General features: G+C 32.7%; 1 protein-coding gene and 2 long non-coding RNA genes across 7 annotated transcripts; 1 reads left to right on the forward strand and 2 right to left on the reverse strand.

Annotated features, from left to right (window-relative positions):
• The first annotated feature begins 3,449 nt into the window (after positions 1-3,449).
• LOC121118214 (uncharacterized) lies at positions 3,450-5,462 on the forward strand. Of its 2 annotated transcripts, XR_011780316.1 has the most exons (5): positions 3,450-3,573; positions 3,632-3,771; positions 3,888-4,048; positions 4,109-5,259; positions 5,328-5,462. It is a non-coding gene; the product is annotated as an uncharacterized lncRNA (long non-coding RNA). The 2 variants fall into 2 exon arrangements; XR_011780315.1 differs by having other exon boundaries at positions 3,488-3,771.
• A 5,837-nt stretch (positions 5,463-11,299) lies between these two features.
• Positions 11,300-11,718, reverse strand: LOC139905504 (uncharacterized). The gene is made up of 2 exons (XR_011780317.1): positions 11,582-11,718; positions 11,300-11,499 (listed from the first exon to the last, which is right to left on the reverse strand). It is a non-coding gene; the product is annotated as an uncharacterized lncRNA (long non-coding RNA).
• Positions 11,719-12,911: 1,193 nt separating this feature from the next.
• P5CDh1 (delta-1-Pyrroline-5-carboxylate dehydrogenase 1) lies at positions 12,912-16,620 on the reverse strand. Of its 4 annotated transcripts, none has more exons than XM_071888820.1 (10): positions 16,532-16,620; positions 15,519-15,588; positions 15,181-15,468; positions 14,899-15,121; positions 14,597-14,818; positions 14,118-14,518; positions 13,832-14,054; positions 13,412-13,779; positions 13,223-13,341; positions 12,912-13,156 (listed from the first exon to the last, which is right to left on the reverse strand). In XM_071888820.1, exons 3-10 carry the CDS (start codon positions 15,219-15,221, stop codon positions 13,041-13,043), a joined length of 1,713 nt encoding a protein of 570 aa, XP_071744921.1. In that variant the 5' UTR covers positions 15,222-15,468; positions 15,519-15,588; positions 16,532-16,620; the 3' UTR covers positions 12,912-13,040. The 4 variants fall into 4 exon arrangements, with proteins under 4 accessions (XP_071744921.1, XP_071744923.1, XP_071744922.1 ...); XM_071888822.1 differs by having other exon boundaries at positions 15,181-15,394; positions 16,532-16,584; XM_071888821.1 differs by lacking the exon at positions 16,532-16,620 and adding an exon at positions 15,644-15,750.
• Positions 16,621-18,318: the final 1,698 nt, after the last annotated feature.

The following is an 18,318-nucleotide window of genomic DNA, read 5'->3' on the forward strand; positions in this document are numbered from 1 at the left end:
TTGTATGTTATATATCAACAAAAAAATTATGAGGCTTTTTAGTAAATGTTTAGAGTTTTGTATATGTAGCTATCCTTATATTTATCTGGCCTGGTTTATAATAAATCTCGTTTATACGACGTTATTGTTTATTTTTAGTTTAAATTTATGTTCCCTTTTAATTAAAATGTGTAATGTTTATTAATATAAAACATTAAATGACTTAATAATGATGGAATTATTGCCTAAAATTACAATACATACTATACAAATCTCATGTTATAATTATTTCGAACACGGAACAACAATAATATGATAAGTAAAATAAACAAGACTATAAATTTTCAAATAGATGAAGTGCTGGTCACTGCTCCGTTATTAATTACGGTGTGAAAGACTCATCTATAGACGAACATGCATAATATGAGACAAAACCAATGATTTCCACTTCGTTATGATCCAGGATGTTCCAGAAGAAAAAGTGGTTGGCTGTGGTGAGACAAACTACTGAGAGGATTCGGAAAGACACTCAAAGGTTAGGTCATAGTAGAGCATGATGAAATGAGAGACGTAAGCGAAGAAAACTCTAAGCTCAGTACAGTTGGAAATATCTAGAATTGAAATAGAAAGATGAGAACGAAGGTCTTCATCTCTTCATGAACTTTATTTCTTGTTCAAAGAGTAAAAAGCAGTCTACATTACGTAGTCACTTATTTATTATATATTTAGGTAAAATATCATTAAGGCAAAATGTCAGGAGGCAAAATAGTTTAAAGCAAAAGTACCAAGCACCCAAATCCCCGTGTTTTAAAGTTTTTTTAAGTTTTGGGGTTTTGATTCGAAAATGTACCAAAAAGAATAAAAATCCAAAAAAGGAATTATTATCCAAACGGAAAAAGGGAGAACGTATGTTGATTATGAATTAAAAAAGAGGAGGAAGAAGATTAGTGAATTAGTATTAGTATATATGTTGTCTATCGACAAGTTTCACTAAATTCTGGAGTTATTTAAAGCATTCATAAAATATATAATTAGCCTACATCCTAGTATATATAGGAATCCTTTTTAAAATAGTCCAATATTTTAAAGATTTTGCATTGCATAAAATGACTGTCTGAGAGGTTCTGTTGTTAAACATATTTTTTTCCAAAACACATGTAAACAAAACATTAAATTTTCATAATTGCCCTGTAACATATCATTTTTGCATAAGAATTTCATCATGATTTATTGTGACGAAAAGTTATTTACTGTAAAGTCGGAAATTCAACCAGGGAAATGACAGTCTTTGAAAAGACATGTGACGGCATGGGTGCTAGACATAAATTTACCTATAAAGTGCAAAAACCAGAGTCAAGCTGCCCACTCGGTTAAAAACTCGCGTAAAAAAAAACCCAGCATTTTTGGGATAAGTCTATGTGGCCTCGCTCTCCACCTGATTTAAATCCCCTAGACTTTTCAGTTTAGTGAATGTTGGAGAGGGAGGTCAATGCTTATCCTTCAAGAAATAAAGATGCTGGCATGGCAATCCTTGATAAGAAATGGAATCAAATTTCAGATGATTTCAACATGTCAGTTATAATGCTGTTTGGAAGAGGTTGATATCTATAAAAAAGACCAAAGGTGGTCCAATTGAATAGATTCATATTTTAAATATATGTAATAGTTAAATTAAATGTTTCACTAGATTACAATAAAATTGGACTTTTAGTTTTTGATTTAGAGCCAATTATTTATGAAACAATTTTAAAAAGCAACACTGTATATATATATTAACCTTTTTTAGTTGATTAAAGAAAACTCAGTGAGTGCAATATCTTTATATTATTAAAATCCAACATATAACATCTCCCAATTACATAAGAGGGTATTTTTATAAGTTAATTATAATACACTAATCTTTTAAAGCCCCTGTATAGATCAGATTATCCTCTGCAACGCACGGTAGATATGTTTTTTTAATCATATACAGAAGAAGGTATCGTGGAAGCATAAAAATTTGTGTAAAAATGGATTTATCTGATATATCCATCAGGTTGCTAAGGATTATGTGTAAAGTAATATATTTTTTAAAAGGTTAACAGTGTGCGTAATACTTACAATACTTAAAGATGGGATGTGTGCAAGGAAAAAATAAGTTTAGCGATTAGAAAAGGAAAAACGGTTTAATCGTGTGCTCGTTCTTTTGTTCATTATTTAATAAGTTGTGGGGTGTTAACATCTCGGTCTAAAGGAAGAATTCTTGTCTATCTTTGGTGTAAATTATTTTTCAAATGGATAATAAAATAAATATATACCTATGCTGTTTTTTTATTTTAAATATCATTACGATATTTTCCCTGTACTAATGCTATTTTAAATTAATAATGTTCTCTCCTTACAGCAATACTATGTAATTATGAACATAATTCATGTTACTGAAATTTTTAAAGACAAAATAACTAATTATTTAATTATTTATTGCTATAAATAACTTGAGTGAGCACTCGTTAGAGCACAAACCTTCACCTAAAATAATTTTAACTAAAAATTAACATCAAATGACACTAAATTGAGTGATACATCCCATTTTGTTTTGTTTGGGCTTGACCTTTAACATTGACCTCTAAAAATGTAATAGCTTATATTCTTAGCATATACATATTACCTTCCTACAAAGTAACTTTATCCGTAATCCTCGTTGAAAAATTTAAAAAAATATTTTGTGTGACCTTTGACCTTTCAAAATGTAAGGAGTTCGTACTCTTATCATATATGAACTTCCTACAAAGGTTCACTAAAATTGATTTGTAACTTTTTCAGTAATCCTTTTTACAAATAAACAGAGGCGAAAACTTCGTTCAACTTCATTGCCGGAGGTAATATTTTTCATTAAAAAACAAGAAGTCCTGAATCTGAGAAAAAGGGCTGTTGACACGTTTCCTTTTCTGCTCTACATATCATTTTGTTAGTGGCTAATTCGTATTTTCAGAAATGTAGTTTATACTAACACATAGGCTGAAAAGTCCCGGTCTTTAAAAAATATATGGCGCTATTTTTTTATTATTATTATTATTTACCTCATTTTTAGTTAGTAACAACCTTCAAAAGACAACTGTCAAAATTTCAATACAATCTGTTTTTGTTTCTAGTTTGTATGTTATTATACCTTTGTTATTTCCAAAGCAATCGAATAAAAACTGTTTCGTGTTTTTATTTTATACTTCTTCTTGATGGAAAATAATTAAACAGTGTTATAGGGAATCCACTCCATAAAGCGAACAAAAAATGAAAACAATAATAATTGCAAAAAAAAACCAATTTTGAACGGAAAAAAACGTGTTTTCCCTTTTTAAGCACGGCACTTGTCACATGGGGTGTTATTTAACTTTATAATCTACAAGAAACTCTCTGTATCTCATGTAATGAATCAAACAATTGATAAGTTATCATACTTTTATTTCTTTACCCATTCAGGAGAAGAAGTTTTGCGACAATATGCATATATATGTTGGCGTATTTGAACAAATATTTAATCTTAAATTGCTTAACTTTATGCATTTTTTCTTTGATAATTACTAATAACCAACAGAAATATAATCACTCCTTCTTCAGGTACGTAATTACATCATTTCGCAGAAACATTATTCTATATCTTTTTTCTTAAATTGAGCTGTTGCATGTGAGTGTACTCAAGAAAAACGGAGAGTACGACACACAGAGGATTTCTAGGGGAATTATCTTCTATACTATTAAAGTAAAATTTGTATTTTAGCCGATCCCTAATCACTCCTGGTAATTCCCTCTACTACCGTTAGTATATAATTTAAATTAAGTACAAATATAATATGTTCCTATTATATTGAACTGTAATGAAATCAGGATATTATTTTCCAAGATTTAATACATATTTGTCATCTCTTATTTAGCTTAATACACTATTGACATTTTTGGAAAAAATCAAAGTTCGACAGTCTTAAGGACCAATAGGACCGGCCCTAAGAGAGGACTGGACTAGACGGAAGAAATTGGAAGCAACACAACACTATAATAAATGTTGATTAGTTAAACTCAAATTATTTTATTAGGCGTAACAAAATCATTAGTTTATGATATCTTCTTTATATACAAAACAAAAAACTGATTTTAGGGAAAAAATGGCAAGGGAAAAAAAGGAATAGTGACAAAGTGGAAAAAATGGCAAAATTATTTTAAGCTGATATAATACCTATCAACAATATAATATATATAAAGATAAACAAAAATAAACAAACAAGACAGCAGGTTGAATGGAAGAAGTGCTAATCACTTAATTCTCCGTTATCAATTAACATTAGAATGTAGATATGATGGATTATTCATATTGGACAAGACTCATGGATTGGCGAACAGTCATAACATCAAATTAAGCAGGAACAGTTATTTCCACTGGCAGTTGAATAGGACGAGACAAACCACTGAAAGGATTCGTCAAATGTCGAGTTGTTGGAGAGCACAGCATAACTCTAACACTCAGTACCGTTGGCTAAATGTGAAATTGTAACGGAACGATGGTCTTCGTTGCTTTATATATTAATTCATTCTTGAGAATCCGATTCGAACATCATTAACATGTGGAGCAACTTTAAATTCCATTGTCAATGTTTAATACTATCAATTGATTTATTAATTGGATAAATGAAAATACATATATAATGACGACAGAAACGGTTATAAAAAATATTATTCGACAATCATATAATTATGTAATTTGGTTAATTGCAATGGTTGGGCCCAATTATTTGGGAAGGTTTCAGGCCCTCAAAAATTTCTTAATATGTTATGCTAACTATTTTTGTCAAACCATTAGGTATGATGGAATATAAATAATCCATCATGCCTAATGATATTATAATTGATAATGGAGAATTAAGTGATTAGCACTTCTTCTCCCATTGGAACTGATGTTGTGTTTTTTATCTCAATTTATTTTATATTGGTGATGGTATTTTTTTTTTTTTCCTTAAACCATGCAAAGTTTATTCTGATGAATGAGTTTGTGTATGTCATTTTTGATTGTAGCTTAAGACTGCGTAGATACTTGCTCTAAGAAATAACAACACAATGGAGCGTCCACGTTATATTAAAAATTAAATAAAAGGGAGTGGTATTGAATAGTCTATGCCAGGGGTTTGCAACCTATGGCACGCGTTCCACTGCTGGCACGCACAATGCTGGACCATCATCATAAAAAAATCTCAGACAGGATTTGATACTCCAATCGAATTTGCTCATGTTGTGAGGAGAAGGGATATGACAAATGTACGCAGTTAAGACTAAGTATATATTTATTCATGAAAATGCAAACATTTATACTCGTTATTTACAAGATTAACGAAAAAGAAAAAAGGCAGGCTAGCAAAAGGGCGCGAAGATCCAATCCATAACTAGTCAGAAGAGGTCATTGAACTGCCACACTCCTCAACGTCAACTGGCATGGCATGATACTGCAATAGTGACCCTACAACTGTGAGAGAGGAGATCTGCTGTTTACAGCCCATTCCAGACACAACTAGGGGCGAGGACTTAGCTACAGCGATTACTCGGCTTTTTGAGGATAGAGGACTTGATATGAGGAAGGTGATGCGGTAACTACAGACGGTGCCCTTTCAATAGTAGGAAGAAGAAGGGAGCCGTCAAACTAATTGAAGAAAAAGTTGGCCAACCCGTCATGAAATTCTTCTGCTCGATTCATCAGGAGAACCTGTTTCCTAAAATGTGCAATTCAGATTTCAATGATGGCATGGCTACGGTGATCAACTTCCTTGTCAAACGGTCTGCACTAACAAACAGGCAGTTTAGGTCCTTGATGGAGGAAATGGACAGTGTATACACAGATTTCCCTCTCCACTCGGCAGTTAGATGGCTGAGCTGTGGAAAAATTATCGAGCTCTTTGTAAGCTACATCGATGTAATCAAGGTGTTTCGGACAAAGAATGGACAACAATATCTGCAAATGGAGGACAATAAGAGGATTGTGAAACTTATGTTTCTTGCAGATATCACCGGGTACCTTAAGGAGCTCAATCCCAGACTACAATGGACAGGAAATACTGTTCTGGACATGTTTAAGACGTGGATTGTTTTTGTCGCCAAGCTTTCAGTATTCTCAGGTGACATTGCGTCCTTCCCTTTCCACTACTTCCGACATTTGAGGGAATGTTGCTCAAAATGCAACATTACCGCTGAAATAGCCGAATACATGCGTGAGCTACAAGAAGAGTTTTCGACCTGCTTTATGGATTTCCGACGGTTTGGTTCAATGTTCTCCTTCTTGATCAAGTTTGACAGTTTTGACAGAATCTGGACGCAGGTCTGATCGACTGGATGGATGTACAGAACGTGGAAATGCAGTTGATAGAGATGAAGAATCTATCCCTGTATAACAGCACGGAGCCTGCATCCTGTAATGCTGGGTGTCTGCTATAGCTAAGTTCGGCTGTCTAAAGAGCATTGTATTGGTCCTCCTATCAGTGATCGGCTCAACTTACTTAATTGACCAGGTGTTTTTGCACATGAAAAGTGTGATCAGCCCTATCGGCAGCTGTTTGACGACTGAACATCCCGAGTCATGAGGAAAGGGACAAACTATGAACCTTAAATAATAAAGCTGAGCCAAGAAAAGCAAGGACAGGGATACCACTAAATGGTAGGCAAGATTAATTGTGGCATACAGTCTCAGCTTAAACTGTTAAGTTGATGTTTGTTCATATAAAATGATGTGGCTGTTTGTTATGGTATGCATGCCTAGGCCTATATAATAATAACAATAAAATTGTAGTGTAATGTTAGAAATGTATAGCTAAGATATAAGTAGTAATTTTAAAAAATATATTATAGTTATTTTTGTAAGGAACATTATGCAAAATAAAGTTCCAAATTAGAATATATTCCCGTAGTTTATGTGTGTTTTTTACCATTATTGTTGATAGAGGCACACTCATTGATTAGAAATGTTGAAGTTGGCACATCATGTCTCAAAGGTTGCCTACCTCTTTTCTATACAATCACGGAATTCTAGACACATGGAAGGCTCCCACTTTTAATTTTTCCTTTTTTTTATTATAGGCTAGGTGCTTTGATCTTTTATTTAGTTTATTATATTTTTCTTATACGTAACAACGAAATTTGGAGTTGTTCTTCATTTGTATAATTTGGATTGAATCCTTGATTATTCATTCCATATCAAAGAATATTCTAATCATTGTGGAGCCAATATTGTCAAGTCTGGAATTAAAGGGAGCTTGCAAGAAAATTGATGTAATTTGATTAAACAGACTACATAATTACTTTTTGAACGATTAGTACATTAATAATAATAACTAATAGAATAGACTATTATTTGGTCGTAGTTGGTGTATGTACCTAATGAATTTGAAATCATGTTTAAGATCGTTTTTCATAATAACAGTCTGCTGTTGTGTACCGTATTGTCGCAGTGGATAAAAAAATGAACCAAAAGACCCAACCCTAATGCTTTAAAAGTACCTGGCTCAAAGCGATTCCTAGGCAAGCTTGGGGATTCTAGGGATCTTCTAAGAATTCACATGTTTGCTCTTTTCATTTTCAAGAAGATTATTTTCTTACAGAAAACCGATATTAGCTCCGGAAGAGTCGGAAAAAAAAAAAGTTAAAATTGGTGGATCTCACCTCCTGTAATGGAAGAATCCTTCATTGTTGCAGATGCCCTTTACCTCGAGCTCTGTGATAGTGACTTTTGACCTCGTGAATAATTGAATCTATCCTCAAGAATACATAAATTCCTCCAGATCTTCTACGGAATCATCGTATACATGTACATATGTCAACTATAGAGTTCCATAACACGACAGAATAATCGACTAAAAGATCCAGTGAAGAACAAAGAGTTCTCATGTACCATCTACTGCTCCTTCATTGAAATTCTTGAGTATTTTTCTCCTTAAGTCTACTTTGTTTCGTTTCCTACTCTAGGAACATTATTTCATTGTGTTCTTGATGTATATAACATAGAAATAACTATTTGATATCAATTCAGTTTATAAGATAGAGTTTGAAATGTATGGTCTATATGGATAATTATATAACCTGGACGTTTTAAGCCCATCCCTGATCAGTGATTTCTTTAATAGTTGGGGGTATATTTTGTTATTGGAAAACAAGTGGGAAGGGATTCTAGACTCGCCTCTCTTTGCTCGATAGTTTTGTCTGTAAATCATATTATATTCCGCTATTGCATATTGATAGTATTGTATCAAATCATCTTATACTTATATTATTGAACTGAAGATTGGAAACTATTGGAATATCTTAATGTCGTTGCAATTCCCAAACTTATCTACTCATGAATCTTCTTCTAAACAGCTAAATTGCATGTTAGCATATTGGAATATTACTATCTAGAAAATCTAGGATCTACACAAAAAATAACTAAATTACTAAACGTGTGCCATATGATTGTTTGATAGAAGACAATAGTTAAAATGTATCAAAATAATAATACGATTGCTGGAGTATTAATTGAACAAATAAAAATAATTAGAACATCAATGGTGTTCTTCTTAATTTAAATTTTTTATTTATGAGTTCCGTTATTTTATTTTTTATGTTATTGATTCATTCTGTTTTATTTTGGACATGGAAATGTTATTTAGTTGTTGAAATTGAGACAATACGGAGTCCTGCACTATATCACCATACATACATTGATGGTGTAAATTTATCTTCGCCTATTCATCTTAATAAACTTACTTCTTTGTTTACAATAAATGTGGGGTTATCTTCTTCATCAAGAGAATTCTTGCCTGCGAGATCTAAGTAATTATCGGATGTCCGGAAGAGAGTTGTTTTCTTAGTTGATGAAGTGTTTACTGCTCAAAGAGTTGAGTTTTTTGTTGGAAAGTTGACAAGACAGGAAGGATGTCAAATAACAAAATACTCTTCTTGTGTTCATGTAAAAAAACTAGAAAAATTATTTAACAATCTTCTAATCAATAAAATCCAAGGATAATAGAAATACAAGATTATACCATAAGGTGTGTACGACTTCCCCACGCTTTTAATATTGACGTCATAGTAGATGAGTGGTTGCGTGTTTTGTCAAAATCTGTTTTTCTTTCCCAACAGTGGGTACGATACATTAAATTGAAACTTCTAGCAATAGCGACGTCATAGACTATGAGTGGGTGCATGTTTTGTCAAAATCCCCCTGTTTTGTCGGGCAGTCGGTACAATACGTGAGATTGAAAATTATGGCATGCCCGATTACATGATGGTCTAACCATATATTTCTATTAACCTTGCCCCCATTTGGCAACGTGAAAAAAAGCGGAAGTCTTCCATGAGTCTAGAATTCCGTGATCCAGTATAGATAATGATGAAAATCCAGTAAAGAATGGGCATGTTTAAAAAAACCGAAAATCAATTTGGTAACCCTGACAATTTGAAGAATGTTTTGGAGGAGAGAAAGAATAATACTCATGAAGAGTCATTAGATCAAGGAGGAAGGAGAAAGGGATATGAACAAGAACATTTGCTAGAATTACTCCAATTCTACTCTGAGTCCAAAAAGGACTTACAAATATAACTCCACAACAACTCCTCAGGGTTACGCCCCGTCTTTTATGACCACACACGAATGTTCAATCAGGTTTTGAATATAATTGAATCTACTTAGGAGAGGATGTTCACTACTCAAGAATTAAATAAAAATGACAACAGCTAAGGAAAATAAAATTGATTCCTTAGAATAACAATTTAAAAAAACGGGCCAGCTAAAAAATACACCGAATTTTTATCACTGTGTTTACAGAACATTTTTTAACGTATGAGTTTTATTATCGTTTAAATCTTGAACAATGTTTTATTATTATTTTCTCGAGCTGTTATCTTTAATATTTCATTATTGAGAAAGGAAGTATTGAAAAACTACGTTTAAGTGTGCTCATGAAGAAACGTAGAATAACACTGAAGATTATCTTCTACAGTAATAAAACAAAGCGTGTCTGTTCGTCGGACGCATAATAATTCTGGACAATGCCGAGTACCACGGCTTGTTATTAAATAATATTGTAGGTATATGGCCACTTCAACGTAGTTCAATTAGAGATTCAAGTAATTTGAAAAATTGTTATGTTGCAAAAACCAAAAATTAACATGGGTAACCTAACAATGTGAAGAATGTTTGTATATTGTATTTAAGTTCCTTGATCCGATGGATCTCAGCCCACTTCTTTTATATCTACTATGTGTATGTTTTATAAATAGGAGTAACTGGAGTAATCATAGAGATATAAAATATAGAGTGCTTACTCATTAGAATGACGAGAACAATTTATTGAAGCGTTCAGCTGATGAACAATAAAGAAACATAAGGATCAAATCATTCAGTTATTATGTCAACATTAGCCTTTTACTTATCATTTATCAATAATATTTCTTAAAATCTGAATAAATTAATAATTAGTGAAGAAATAACCTTCTAATTTTTACAAAAGGAGTTTGGTATTAGGTAAGTTTATCGTCGTAAATATCATTGGAACTTGATGCATTCTTATTTTTTTATTCGTAGAGTTCAATGCCTGCTTACATTGCATTCAATTGTACTTCAAGAACACCAGCTTTTTCTAGATTCCTAGAGCACGATCTTGCTAGTAAATTGTGGAAGAAATGTGAATTTGACCACAATTATGTGAAAATAAGCTTTTTTCCATTGGTATTTTCATAACTTTATAAAACAATCATATGTTTTGACATCCTTGTTAGTTGTTACTTAATCTAATGTTCTATATATAATATAACCATCTATTTTCAGATGTCCTAAAATCCAGTGCTTCTAAAGCCGTCACCAAGATTGGAAACAAACCAAATGGTCAAGGATATGTTTTAAGCACTTAAGGACTCTGACATCATTAAGCACAAAGTTAAGTGCACTCTTGTGTGTTGTTGATGGAGCAGTGCCCCACCCACCCCAATTTCGACTTTGCAATGCACTTAAAAAAAGTGGAGTCCCATCGACAAATCTTTAAGCGAAGAACTTATGAAGAAGGCAGTACTAAAAAAATAAATTCTGATGATATGATTGAAAAAAGGCCAACTGTAAATATAGTCATTACTCATACCCTATCTATTATTATGGAATTCTTGGGGTTGGTGAAAAAATAGAACAAAAGAGACATCCTGAAATCAAGATAGGAGTTATATTTGGTAGTTACCATATCTTATTCAGTTTAAGAATCAATAATTTGAAAAATATCAATAATATGTTAAAATACTTAATTTTATTAGTATTTAATATTTTTTAGAACAAATGATACTTCATTGATTACATGTTTATTTGTCTTAGATATTCTAACACATTTTTTATTAAAATAAGTATTTACGAGAACAAACGAGAATATTAGGAATTTATAAGCAAAAATCAATTATGAAAATGTTCTTCATAATGTTGTTATAGGCTTCATGCGATTCAAGGCGAATTTAAACACCAATCGTGGAGATTCCTTTAAGAGATCATACTCCTTCCTAAGAGTGAAAATTGAGATTGATGAATTATTATAAGAATAACAATGAAGTATTTCGCATTTTCCAGATTTCATATTTATACATTTTGATAAGAGAAAAGGGGAAAATTTGAACTATGTTGAGAACCCTCATTATCCATTATTAAGTGAGACGAAACGGCTATATATTATTTGAATGTTTTGATCCTTTTGTTGTTTGTATTCATCAGCTGTGACTCCCTTCATTTTTTTCCTCAAGTGAGCACTCTATATTTTTTATCTCTATGGGAGTAATATGAGGCAATGGGTAATATGAGACGCCATAACTTTACTTTATTCTTAAATTACCATGTTTCACATGTGACAGGATATCATCATGCCATCTTTCAGCCATGTTAAATTCAGTCTAATTTTTAAACCCATGTGAAGAAGGACTATGTTGTTTTTTTACCATTTTTCCCACGGAAAATATACTTTTTTAATTGGACTTTATAGTGGATTAAATTTTTTTGTGCAAACCCAGATTAAATAGTAAACATAGAATGTAATGAGGATAATTATGTGCTAATGAGCATTAGTTTCTAGCATGAACTTTGGCACTTGATGTACCTTCATGTGCTGCATAAAAAATATTCTTAGCACTTACCTATAACACACAAGCATATTTGAAGTTAGAGCCCATTTTTAAACAACTGCAAAAAGTCCATATTGCCCCATGCTCTGGGTAATATGGGCCACCAAATTTGTATAAATGAAACTAAATTGGGTTATTGTTTTTTATTTAACTACAAATTATATAATAATGCATAAACAGTATAATATTATTCATAAAATCCCACACCGCCTACCATGCAAAGTTTCGCAAATCAATGCAAAAATTTATATTTCGTTTCCTATTTCTTGTCTATAAAAGAAACATTTAATATTTTTAATATGTTACTAAAAAGTTGTAAAGTAATGCTTATTACCACATCATTCTCAAGATTGTATTCTAGGCTTTTTATTTAATCTGGGTTTGCAAAACAAATTTAATCCACACCAAAGTGCAATTAAAATGATATATATTCCGTGGGGAAAAATATACCTTCTTCACAATTAGTTGAATATTGCTGAAATATGACGTCATTTCTTGTCACATGTGAAAATTAGTAATTATAGAGTGAATAGTAAAGTGTATATTATGACGTCTCATTCTTTTCAAATAGAAAAATTATAATGAGACTGCGAGCTTCAAATTCCTTATTTTTCTAACCTCTGTTCATGTGCTCAAATATCAATCACGAGCGCTCTCAAGAAAAAAAGAAGTCCATAAGACGGAGATCTGATCTGATAAAGATGAGAATGACGGACAATTTAACTGTTAATATATCTTTGAGCAAGAACATTATTATATAACATAGTACACTGTGTGAATAAACAGAACATAGAAACATATTTACAAACACGGAATTATATACTTTGTATTTCTTCTGACAAGGATATTAAAAATCTATGTAGTTTGTATAAAATAATAATAATTAATTGAAGCAACTGTTAAATAAACAGTAAAAAATGGAACACTTATTAACTTTTCATATAAGGATATTCAACATCGTGAAGAGGTACAAAAGTTTGTTTGATGGATTGAGCTGATGCCCATTTCAGCATATAATGAGGACCGCCAGCCTTATCATTTGTCCCTAAAATAAATAAAAAATAAATGATATTGATAACTCTGTAGATTACAAAAAGATAATATTTTAAACCTGAGAGTCTATCGCCACCAAATGGTTGCTGTCCAACCACTGATCCTGTGGATTTATCATTAACATAAAAGTTACCAGCTGTGTGTCGTAATATTCTAGCTGCTTCTTGAGCAAAATCCCTGAAAATTACATTTAAAAATAATGTTTTTAGTATCTCAACTTCCCTTAAATCAACGTGGGATCACTTACTCTTCTTGACAGTAAATAGCACCAGTTAAAGCATAGGGAGTATGAGTTCCAATCTCCTGAACATATTTGGCAGCATCTTTGTCGTCATATACAAATACAGATACAATGGGCCCAAATATTTCTTCTTTGAAAATCTTGTCATTAATATCAGTTGTTTCAACGATGGTTGGTTGAATAAAAAAACCTTTGGAATCATCATAAGTACCACCGGCTATGATCTGAGTATTGGGTCCACTCTTTGCATGGTCGATGTAGCTCTTGTTGCGATCAAATGACTTTCTGTCAATGACAGCACTCATAAATGTGTCGAATTCTTGAACATCTCCCACTTTAAGCGACTTTTGAGTCTCAATTAAGCCTTCTTTAATCTGTTAAGCAGAATAACAAATGAATCGAAATGAGAAAAATAAGGACAATTACCTTTGGCCATAAGGATTTAGGTGCGTAGACTCTAGAGCAAGCAGAGCACTTTTGACCCTGATATTCAAATGCTGATCGAATAGTAGATTTAACCACTGTTTCAACCTCAGCACTTGGATGAACAAAATGATAATTTTTTCCTCCACATTCACCAACCAACTTGGGAAATCCCGTGTAATTGCTAATGTTTTCTCCCACAGCTTTCCAGAGCCATTGAAATGTTCTGAAAATATAACAAATTATTTTACTTTTGTTTACTATTACTAAAATTATACTCTTGACGTACGGTACAGATCCAGTAAAATTAACGGCAGCTAAATTAGGGCTAGCTGTAATGGTCTTGCCAAAGGTAAGTCCATCTGAAGGAACAAAATTGACAAGACCATCAGGGAATCCAGCCTTCTTAAATATTTCGTAAATTAGATGATTGGAAAGTATGGCCGTGTCACTTGGTTTCCAAACCGTTCCATTACCCATAATTGAGGGAGTATATGCCAAATTTCCAGCAATAGCCGTAAAATTGAAGGGAGAAACGGAGGCTATAAAGCCATCTAGAGATCGATACCTCATCATATTCAAGGTAGTTGATGGATCCTCACTGATGGGTTGATAATTTAGGAGCTCTTTAGAAAAGAAACAATTAAATCGAAAAAAATCAATTATTTCACAAGCAGAATCAATTTCGGCCTAAAAAATAGGAGAATCATGAATTTCTTTCAACTTGATTCAAATTACTTTGTTAAAGTAAATAAAATGATAGCTCACTTGAATAATAGTCTTGGATTGACCCAACATTGTAGTAGCATTTAGGTCCCCTCTATATTCCTTGCTCATTTGATCAGACACTTTCATAAAGAGATCAATCCGGTCCTGGATGGGTATTCTACCCCATTCTTTCTTAGCTTCTAGCGACGTTTCAATTGCTTTATTGATCAATTCTGGTGTGGCATAGTAAAACTTTGCAACTTTTTTGCTGTGGTCATGAGGCTAAAAATATATAAATACTATTTGTCTTTGTTTGACACGAGAAAGAAATAGTTTTAATAGTAGGTAAATAAGGCAATCACCATGACTTGATACTGAACATTGTCTGTCCTATACTCTTTTCCACCAATAATTATGGGACACTCCGTGGTCACATTAGCATACTTGGATAGTGAAGCCTCAACTTCTTTTCTCTCTTCACTTCCGGGCAGATAGCCTAGGATAGGCTCATTCTTTATTTGAAAATCCTTGACTTGAACATCTGACTTGGGTACAACCGAAGAGATGGACTTGGCAAATTGATTTCTAAAATGAAAGCAAGAGTTAGGTGGGATCCATCCATGAACAATTCCAAATCAACTTACTTAAAAGCACAGAGTGAGCGTTTCCCTACAATGGACCTCATTCTTATCACATACAACTCCAATATTATTAATAATCGACTCCAATGTTACAAATATATGTAATATCTGTGCTGTGTATATTTAGAAAGTTTCGATCAGCTGTGAGATATGTACAGAGGATCACAGGCGTGCTCTATCAACTGAATTCTTTGAATATTAATTCACAAACATAGCTCTACACAGTACATAATATATATTAAGCATAGGTTAGATTTTTGGCGCAAGGCAGGCGTTCGTTGCTTATCATAACTAAGTAAGATTATGCGTAATTTACTGAGAGTACTGATTCTCTTACTTACCCTCTTTTCTTTTTTGTTTCAGATTTGAATCATACTATGTGTGTGTAATTAGTGTAGGAAATAAGTGCTCCTAAAATTACAGGTAGAAATAATGGGAGTAAAGAGTTTTATATATATTGCAATACACGTATTTAAATTGAAATGATATGTTCATAAACTGTTCAACATATTTGATTTTTCACTAATCTTCCTCAGTTATCAAAAAATATTGTCATTTATCACTACGTTAACTAGCTAGCTAACACAAGAATAAATAGTGAATTTTGTTATCAGCTGTGAATATTTCTGCTTATTTTCCATAGAGAATATGCATAAGGTTATTTTCTCCTAATCAGTATTTTTTAGTGTTGGATCGGTCTAAAAAATATTAATACAGCAAACCTATCAGTCCGGTCCTAATAAAATTTGTCAGTCCCTTGGAGCTGTCCTTTTCGGCCTTTTATGGAAACTACAACAGCTGAGATTCTTTACTTCTTCTTTATGTACATTGTAAATATAAAATAGAATAAAGAAACTCGTAATCAGTTCTAGATTGGAATCTAATGTAATAAGACCCTCAATTATTGCTCATAATCCTTGATTCGGTATTCCCGTGTCTCCCTCATCCTCCTTCCTGTGTCACTTGTGTGCCTGATGCCTTATTAGGCCTGCCATTTCAGTGACGAAGAATATAATTGAGAAGTTGTTTATTACTCATAAATAGGTAAATATACGTATGATATACAACAAGGAATTACTCTGATGTCCATCTTCAATTCTACTCAGAGTCCAACAAGGACTTTTAACTACCAAGCAGTCTCTCATTGTTACTCTCTGTCTCTCATGAGCACAAATTCTATTTATTATTTTATACTTAAATGTTCGCTTCTCAAAAAATAAATAATTATGATAAAAGCTTTAGAAAATAAAAATCAATGTTCAAGCTGCAGCTACAAAAAGTGGCTCCCACTTTCTATGACATATTTTATACACCTCTATTAAAAATTAAAGAAAAAAAATTCAATTGCTCTTACTTTTTCAATATTCAAATCACTGATCATTTCTATACTTGTGTTAGATCAAAAGTGGGGAGGCCTAGGAGGAAAGCATTCGGGCAAATGTCCTACATTTCAGAATTATTATCTATAGCCTATTGTTTAAATACATAGATATACATTGAACAGTAATACTTTGAGACACGAGTGTCCCTTGATACGAGTTGGGCGACATTCTGAGCAAAAAATTTGCATTAATATAAAGACTGTTGGTGACAAGAACGTCTTCAAGCTCTCAACTATTTTAGTTTTAGTTATTTCTTAGAGGTTAAATTATTTTGTTTTATGACTAACGTGCTCTGTCCAAGAACAAATTAAATTCGCATGTCAAGGTGTTACTGTATACATATATTTAGATCATTTATTACTAGAAAACTGTAAGTGAAGGCTCAAGTGCACCCACTGTAGAAGAACTGAAAAATTTCTACAATGACATAATATAAGTTCAAAAGGCCATTTTTCGACTTTTTATCATATTTTATGGGGGAAAAGTATTTATTGGATTTAAATAGTCCAACGTATACCTATATAAAAAAATCGGGCCTATGAAAGTCATAAAAAATAATTTTTATGAAATTATTAAGTTCTAAAGTCTATCTCAGGCCTCTTTTTTAGGTACAGGCATACATTCAACTATTTAAATGGGTGTTTTTATTCTTAAAAATATGAAAAACGGCTGACAAATGGCTTTCTGAACTTATTTTATGTCGTTTTAGTAATTTCTCAGTTCTTCTACGCCCTTATTAGTGGGTGTGTTGGATCCTTCACTTCCAGGTTTCCAGTATTATAATAGGTTGGGGGATAAGAAATTTCGTATTTTTTGCTTAATTTCTATGCTTTTTAAGAAGTGTTATATATATATATTAGTATATTCTCTTCGATAACTTGTTGGCAACGAGAATCAAATTTCATAATGCCCTTGTCGTAGAAGCTCGTGTTCCTATTGGCAAAAAAATCGGCCAACCAATTTTCACAGGCCTCTATTAAGGTCAAATTGGTACCTCTAAGCACGTTGGCCATAGACGGGAACATGTAGTAGTCCCTTGATAGCAGGTCCGGACTGTATGCTGGATGCATAGTAACCTCCCATTCGAGCTTCTGCCGTGTCATCAAAGATGTGTGGGGCCTGGCGTTTTCTTGATGAAACAAGATTCCTCTACTATTCACAAATTCTTTCACAAAGCCTTCTACAAAAGGTTCAAAACGGTATTATGATCGATGTTCAGCTCCTGAGTGATGCTACGTCTGCTAATATGACGGTCTATCTCGATATTTCCGACGACAGGCCTGCCAGTGCGTGGTGCATCATTCACCTCCACTACAACAGAACGAAATCGCTCGAACCACTGTTGTGCAACAAGACTCGAAAGAGTAGTTCACTATTATCCTTATTATTAATTAAAAAAGGGTTTTCATTGTTATAAAACTGGGATGTTTAGGTTCCCAAAATGCCCGACATCAAGAATGTTGATGCAACACAAAAACATTCAATAGTACGTGAGCAAGCTAGCAAAACATTAATAGCTTCAATCAAAACCATAGAGACAGAAATATGTATTTCTTTTTGTATGTATCACACGGTATGAGTCATACACGATTAACTACACTTTGTTAGGATAAGTTGAGTGAGTAAATAATGATATTCCAAATAGTCAACTATAAAAGTTGTAATGCAATAGGAATGTGCAACTTGTGACCCTTTGAAGCTTTCTATGTGACCCTTTCTCCTAAAAATAAAAAATATGTACGCAATAGGAGTGTTTTCG

This window comes from Lepeophtheirus salmonis, chromosome 5, assembly GCF_016086655.4.
Source record: "Lepeophtheirus salmonis chromosome 5, UVic_Lsal_1.4, whole genome shotgun sequence".
Taxonomy (NCBI): Eukaryota; Metazoa; Arthropoda; class Copepoda; order Siphonostomatoida; family Caligidae; genus Lepeophtheirus; species Lepeophtheirus salmonis.